At 44.2% G+C, this 7,533-nt stretch overlaps 1 protein-coding gene across 1 annotated transcript; it reads right to left on the bottom strand.

The window, feature by feature from the left end:
• Positions 1-5,669: 5,669 nt before the first annotated feature.
• Positions 5,670-7,329, bottom strand: ADRA2C (adrenoceptor alpha 2C). Its single transcript, XM_066317433.1, has one exon. The coding sequence runs from the start codon at positions 7,284-7,286 to the stop codon at positions 5,952-5,954; it is 1,335 nt and encodes a 444-aa protein (XP_066173530.1). The 5' UTR covers positions 7,287-7,329; the 3' UTR covers positions 5,670-5,951.
• Between the last annotated feature and the right edge of the window lie 204 nt (positions 7,330-7,533).

Raw genomic sequence — 7,533 nt, 5'->3', positions numbered from 1 at the left:
CCTCTCAATTTAGTGTGCTGTACATCTTGGAACCCATCAGGTCATTAATCCTCTGATCCATGTCACTTACTAGACATCACACCAAAAGACCTACTTCTAGCAGCCTGCTTTTTAATGTGTTAGAGGAGACTTAACAGAGCTAATGAAGCCAAATATGAATCCTCATCTTATTCCTGTTGTCAACAGGGTGAACAGCTTTCTCTGTCAGCAGAGAGCTATCAGGAAAAAGCATCATGCAAAATGAATGACTGCTGTTCACAAAAATGCTGAAACAAAATTAATTGATTTTGATGTAGCAGGCAGCTACATTCATCTGTGTCCTTTACATTCAGGACCTTTAATAAAGCATTTTTATTAAGAGAGGTACATATAGACAAATTGAATTAAGTGCTGGTCTACTTTTCATTAGATTTTTCAGACAAGTGTAGTAAAGAAAATTGCTTTACAGCAAAAGGCTACTTACTGACAGAAAAGCTCTTCTTTTCCTAGTGTAAACATCATCATAGTCTCTTTAAAATAAGCCTCTGCAGTTTCGCATGAATTTCTGTTTTCCAAAAGAAGAAAAAGGGGGGTGGGGGATAAAAGACTGGTATTACGGTAAGATGTTTTGTCAGAACTAAGACACTGGGTTTTATTACTTACTATTTTCCATGCCTGGTTTTTTTTTTTTCCGTTAGATATTGACAGTCTTTCTCTACCTTATCAACTGTTGTGCAACTGAATTAAAAAATGTTTGGGATAGTGAAGAACATGTGCCAGAGGAGAGATAAACTACTTAAAATGTCTTCTGTCACTCTCTAAGGGCTGCCACTTCAAAGAAAGGCAATGTGCCAACTGTAGGAATTTCCTTAGTTCAGATCAAGTATGATAACCAATGTGAGTAGAAGACACCTCAGCCTTTCCCACAAAACCCAGAAGCAGTTATCAGCCCACTAGAGTGGGGCTGGCATAAAGATCGCAACATGACTGAGCAATTTGCCACTTTTTGCTCTCTTAAGAAGCAGCATTTCTACTGTTTCTATGTTTTCTACCTCCCCAGTTCTTATGAGTTCAAAGTGATTGGTACCCACAAAATTAAAGCCTGCTCTGTTTTCAGAACAGGATCTAGGTATATTTTTCAATATACCTGTGTCTCTTCAAACTGTTGATTATTCCTTTCTCACACACCTTAAGTGTCAGACTCTCCTACTTCTGCCCTGAAACAGAGATGTGCTGAGTGTATAATACGAACTGAAGCTTTTTGCTACAACTAGACTATATTCAGTGTAGCATTATTGATGCTACACAGCCTTTGGGTGCAAGTGCCAAACTGTATTTTTAGCTTAATTTCAAGGACAAAGGACAAATTTAAGCTTGGTGTTGAACACTGAAGTGAGCAATCCTCTCTCTGCTTTCTCCCGTGTCATCTTTTGTACGGCCCAGGTGACCCACAGATATGGAACACAAATAAACATTTCCTATTATGCAATGAAAAAGGTAGCTTCCTCCACTGTACCTGCCTACAACAGAAAGAAAACATGCAAATATTAATTCCTCAGTGTTTTGGGTAGCTATTTCCTCACGCACTCTTCCCCCTTCAAATTAGAACTTTTTCTCTGAAGCATCTAGTTGCTTTCTCCTCACCAACAAGGTCATAATGAGCAACTATAAAAACAAACTCTCAGACAGCATCTGGTCTTCCTTTTGCACAGCTTGTAGATATTCTCTCCTTCTTGAGAGCAGTCATAGTTTAAGGTCAGAACATTCTCCTGAAATGAATTTCATTACCGACAGTAATGAACAACAGTTCCAACAAAATCCTTACAATTCTCCCATGCTGTTCTAGCCAATACCAGCCCTCACAGACCAAGAGTTTTCTTCTGTGAAAAACAGATGCAATCACATGATGCTCTTCACACAGCTTATACTCAAAATATACAGTGGGGTTTGTTCCTCTGGTTATATAGTCAAAAAACCCCTTAATCCACAATTTCTATGGGTTTGAACAGCAGTCAAGAGTTAAGCAGTATCGCATTCCTTCTGTTCTCCTACATTTAAACACAAACATTTGCTTAAATTCCTCCGGTATGTTTACTAAAAAAGAGGCAACATTTAAGGAAGCTCCTCAAGTCCTTGCCCACAGTGAGTATCTTCCTGATTCACAAGTAAATTCCACTCGAGTTTTCTGGGATTACTCACATACGATGATAGAGACCAATGTGTGCAAAGCTGCATGTGGACTTTCACCTCAGACCTGTCTGTCAGAAATCACCAGTGCTCTAGCAGCAACATGACTTCTCTGAACAGAAATCACATAGAACAACAAGGGCCCGATTCTTATTTCAGACAATGATTTAAAGCTGTGATCCTGTCAAATCTCCTATTTATAAGGCCCCTTCCATCTGCCTCAAGCCCTGAAGAGGCTAATTCTGCATTTCTCTCTCACGCAAAACTCCCACAGAGGTGGCTGAAGGACAGCACCACTGAATTCCCATCCCAGCTAAGTTACACTGTTCAATATCTCAACACCCAACCAACAACAGCACCATTCAGAAAACTGAAAATCAAACAGCAGCTTCTCACTTAAGACTGACAGAAATTTTTCTTCATGGTGAAATGAGCAAATGAAGAGTTAAAGATCAGGTACTTGTTAAAATCTATATGGCTTAGTAGCAATATTTTGTTCTTCCACAACAGTAGAGAGCGATTATTCCAAGCAGTTTACCATATCTGATCAAAGAAAAAACTCAGCACATTTTACACATATCTTCTCCCTTTTTTTTTAAGCAAAAGCTGCACAGACTATTTTTCTCCTGTATATGCTATTAGCCAGCTTACAGTTTAAGCACAACCACAGTGAGTAGCAGAGCTGAAAACTTTTTATGAAAAGTTAACACCATACAATATGTTACAAATTCCAGTCTTCAGCTATTACAAGTAATAAAAGAACACTGTATTTAAAACGTAAATCAGCCCCATTTTACTTGAAGCATATTCAGGAGTTACATTAAAAACCATTTTTATAGAAATCCTCTGTATTCACTAATTTAGAGGGAAATGCACTTAAAAAGGGGTGTAAACTGCACATCTTTATTAATGAATATTACTTTTTATTTAGCTCAGAAGAAATAAGACTCTATCGAGGCATTCAATCAGATGAGCAACTGTGACGAGAAAAATTAAAACCATAGAAAACCCTGGTTTTAACTATGCTGCTGCTCACAGATATTCTGTATCATTTGGAAGTGCAAAAAAAAAATAGAAGCATTATTCCTTTAATGTTTATAATGACCACAGAATATTTTACTGCAAAGAACTTACTTTTAAGGCACATATATATTTTATGTTCACTAAAATCTGACTGTCAAATAAATTTCATTTCCACACACTACTTGAATTCCACAAAGGAAAAAAAAGGGGGGGAAGACTGGGTTTACAGGCCACAGAGCTCATTTCAAAAGCAGTGCAACACTGTGAGTCTGCAGACTGGGAAACCCCTCGAAGGGAGCATTAAGTGACAGAAGCAGACCTTCATTTGGCAGGAAAGGGTACCTCTAATGAAGCTGTCCAGGAGCTCAGAGGTAGTAGCCAGGTACCATATGTTGCTTTGGTTGCTCTGGTGGTTATATAGTTTCTTCAGAGTAAACAAACCTGAACTTTTTAGCTACATTGCTACCTACAAATAAAAAGCGGTAGTTTCAGCTCTTGTTGCTGTAACTTTTATAAGAACTCTCCATTTTGCAAAAGAGAAATGGCTTGTAATTTCCTCCTCTCAGTTCTATTTTTATCTCTCCTTTATCTGTCTCAGGTATGCATTTGTACCAAACCATTTGTTATTTAAACAAAGCTCAAATCTTTTCACACTCTGAGCCTTATTTCAAGGAAGCATCCAATAAGTTACAGATTTAGGACTCTGACAATATCTCAGTTGTTTACTTGGCAAAATCCAGCAAACTTCTTATGCATTTGATGCAATCATCCAATTCCTAATTCAGCAGAACTTTCATGTGAATTTGAGTTAAACTGTCTGTTGAAAGAACTACCAGAACCTCAGCCACTGACAGTCTCATTTTCCAGGGTTAAGCGAACCAAGTGCTTTTTATGAAAAACTGATAAAACAAAGTGACTACTCTATCTTTTTCCTTATGCTACAGAGAAGAGGCTACAGACACCTTTCAGACAGAACAGAGGAAGTAAGCAAGGGGATATCTGATGATTCTTCAGTACAGACTCATTCAGCTGTTTTAAGAAGCCTGTTATATGTGATTAGCCTTCATTCTTTTTTTTTTTTTTTTTCCCAATAACTGCTTGCTGCTGTGGAAAGGTGCATTTGAGGCAGATGCCAAATCCTGCTGCCTATGGAAGGAGTGATAAACACAGAAAGGAGCAGCATTTGCTCCACAAACAGAATGCAAACCTTGCAGCAGCACAGCTGAAGAAGGGATGCAAATGCTGAGCTCGCTCTTACACTTGGTATGCATTCAGTGATGAATGTACAGACACCAGTCCCTGTCTCTCATTTTCTTCACTGCAGTTTATGACATTTTATAAACCCATGGGAAATATGGTTTGCTTTAATAACTTTTCAAACTATTCCCCCCTCTTCTGCCCCTTCTCTCAAGAAAATCCTCTAAAATCATAAACTAGAAATGCAAACAGAAGAAGAGAAAGCAAGCAACATTAACACTAAAGATTTGGAACAGCTGCACCTCCTTTTGAGGTTTGTTCACATATACTGCTGACACTCTGCAAGGTATGCTTCTAATTAAAAAATAAATATAAAGGATTTAGTTGCTCTAAGACTGTAAATATGAAGGATTTAAAGACCTTAGTAGTGGAGTGATTGCTCTTCCTCTGCAAACCTGCTTATCAGAATGCCTTCAATTGCCTGTCTGAGAATGAGGAGCACACATCCAGCCCTGAGATTGGCCTTTGAAGGGAGACTAAAAAAAAGGGGAGGAAAAGTTCCCCTGGGCACATAAAAGTGGAAACTTGATGGTTTTTTTTTTATTTTATCTAAAAAATGTTCATCAGAATTATTTTTTTTTCCCAGTATCTGCTCCAGGACAGCAAGGTCCTTAGGTCACTGATCTGAGAAGGATGGAGCAGGAATTTACTGCCTGGTGCTCCAGCAGGAGGAAAAGAGGTCATGGGGTATATATAAGTGCTCCTTTTCATATTTCATGAAAAAAAATGCAAGACTTCCAGGTTTGTCTCACTGACTAATCAGAAACTGTGGAAAGATAGGAAAAATATTTCCCATCCAGATCTATAGGCAAAGACCATTCCAAAGGAAAAGAAAACCCCATGCTTTGTTAGACTTCATCCCTTGTGCAAAATCATGATTCAGAAGGTTTTAACAGTACAAAGGTTTATTTATAAAAGAGTTTGGATTGTTCTTTAGGGTTTTTTTTTTTGGCAAACATTTAAATCCTTTTAAAACTCAAAACACTGTCAGTGCATGGTACTTTGCACTCTCATTCCCCACACAAGCAGTAAAAGCCAATTTTTTACTGGGACAAATCCACCATAGGCCCCAGCTGCCCTATTTATAAATACTCAAACCTCCACCACCCCTGCCACTTAACCCTTTCCTTCTGATGTCTCTTTTTGTTTTCCCACAAAATTCCAGAGCCCACGAAAGCTCACTGCCTCCCAAAATCAGCGTCTCAGCCTACTTTGCTCTGTGGGGCTCCCCGTAACCTCTGTCAGGGTTCAAAGACAATCACTCCCTCCCTCTTTACCCCTCCACACTCCAGCACTGCTCCCGCAGCACCGTGTCACCATTCTGTAGCAGTGAGTGCCCTCAGCCTGACTCTGTTCCCCACAGCATCACCCTGCTCCAGTGAGGGGGTGAGCCCTCTTCCCGCTCCCTAAGCCGAAGCCCCACGTTCTCTTCCCTCCCTTCTTTTCCAGCACTGAGCCTTCTCTTTAAACTCTACTCCTGCTCAAGGTGAATCCTTCCCTCCAGCTCAATGCCGGAAGTTCTTCTTCTTCTTCTTAAAAAGAATGTGTTTAAAGGACCTGCGGAAGTCCTGGTTGAAGATGGTGTAGATGACTGGGTTGAGGGAGCTATTGCAATACCCAATCCAGAAGAAGAACTTGAAGAGAGTCTCAGGGACCTCACATGCCTCTCGGCAAATACCATAGAGGCTGTAGCTGAAGAAAAAAGGGAACCAGCAAACTACAAAGACCCCCATGACCACAGCCAGCACAAAAGTGAAGCGTTTCTCCCGGGCCTGGGCAACTTTCTTACGGCAGATGCTGCTACGCTTCCGGCGACGGCGATAGGAGAAGAACTGCATGGAGCGATTGCTCGCACGGGACAGACGGCTACTGGAGTGCTTGGAGGAGTACGAGTAGGAGAAAGACTGGCTCTTGCTTTTGCGGCGATGCTCCTCCCGGCTCCGCCTCCGCCTGCTCTCTGAGGTGCTGCTCTCCTCCAGCTCAATGTCCTCCAGCTCAGAGGCTTTGCGCCAGTGGTGTGCTGAATAATGTCCGTTCTCCCCCAGCTGCATCCTCAGGGACGTGCAGCCACCCGCAGCGCGGCTCAAGCCGTTCTCAGTCTGGGAGGACCCCTCTGGCATCGTACGCTTCTCAGAGAGGGTCCTGGTCCTTAGCTTGGCCACGCGGTAGATGCGGATATAGACCAACACCATGATGAGGCAGGGGGCAAAGAAAGAGCCAATGCAAGAAGAGAGGATGTACCATGTCTCATCATTGAGCTTGCACTGGGGAAAGACATCTCCTTCAGGGTCCCGGTACACGGAGATCAATGGCGGGAAGGAGATGATGGCTGAAATGAGCCACACGGTGAGGATGATGGCCTTGATCCGCCGCGGGGTCCGTTTGAGGTTGTACTCCACCGCCTGTGTGACCGACCAATACCTGTCGAGGCTGATGGCGCACAGGTGGACGATGGACGAGGTACAGAACAGCACGTCCAGCGCCAGGTAAATGTTACACCAAGCCTTGCCGAAGTACCAGTAATTCATAAGCTCGTTGGCTAAGGAGAAAGGCATGACCAGGGTAGCCACCAGGATGTCCGCGCTGGCCAGGGACACCAGGAAGAGGTTCTGGGGGGCTCTCAGAGCCCGGCTGGTGAGCACAGCTATCACCACCAGCACGTTGCCCACGATGGTGAAGACGATGAGGAAGCCCACCACCGCCGCCAGGCTGGCCACGGCCGCCGGCGAGTAGGGGGAGGGCGGCTGCAGGAGGGCCGAGGAGGACGGCGAGGCGGGGGGCAGCGCCAGGGACTCGTTGGGAGAGCCCAGGCTCGTGTTCACCAACAGCAGCAGATCCATGGTGGGTGTGCGGGGCGCCGGCGTCCTAGAGAGCCCGGCGGAGCCCCCGCCCCGCCCCGCCGCCCCGCCGCCGCCGCCCCGCCGCCCTCATCGCGCCCCGCCGCCGGTCCCGCGGCCGCTCCGCCGCCGAGCCGCCCGCGTCGCCCCGTCGCCGCCGCCGCTCCTCAGGGCACGGCCGGGCGGCGCACCCCCGGCGCGGCAGGGAGCGCGGCGGCGCCGCCTCCGCCCGGCCCCCGGCGAGGGGGCA

Source organism: Sylvia atricapilla, chromosome 4 (assembly GCF_009819655.1).
Source record: "Sylvia atricapilla isolate bSylAtr1 chromosome 4, bSylAtr1.pri, whole genome shotgun sequence".
In the NCBI taxonomy this organism is placed as follows: domain Eukaryota; kingdom Metazoa; phylum Chordata; class Aves; order Passeriformes; family Sylviidae; genus Sylvia; species Sylvia atricapilla.
This window is presented reverse-complemented; position numbering and strand designations above follow the sequence as displayed.

What these genes read in the sequence shown, in the direction of transcription:
- ADRA2C (XM_066317433.1), bottom strand. Translation starts at nt 7,286, where the DNA reads ATGGATCTGCTGCTGTTGGTGAACACGAGCCTGGGCTCTCCCAACGAG.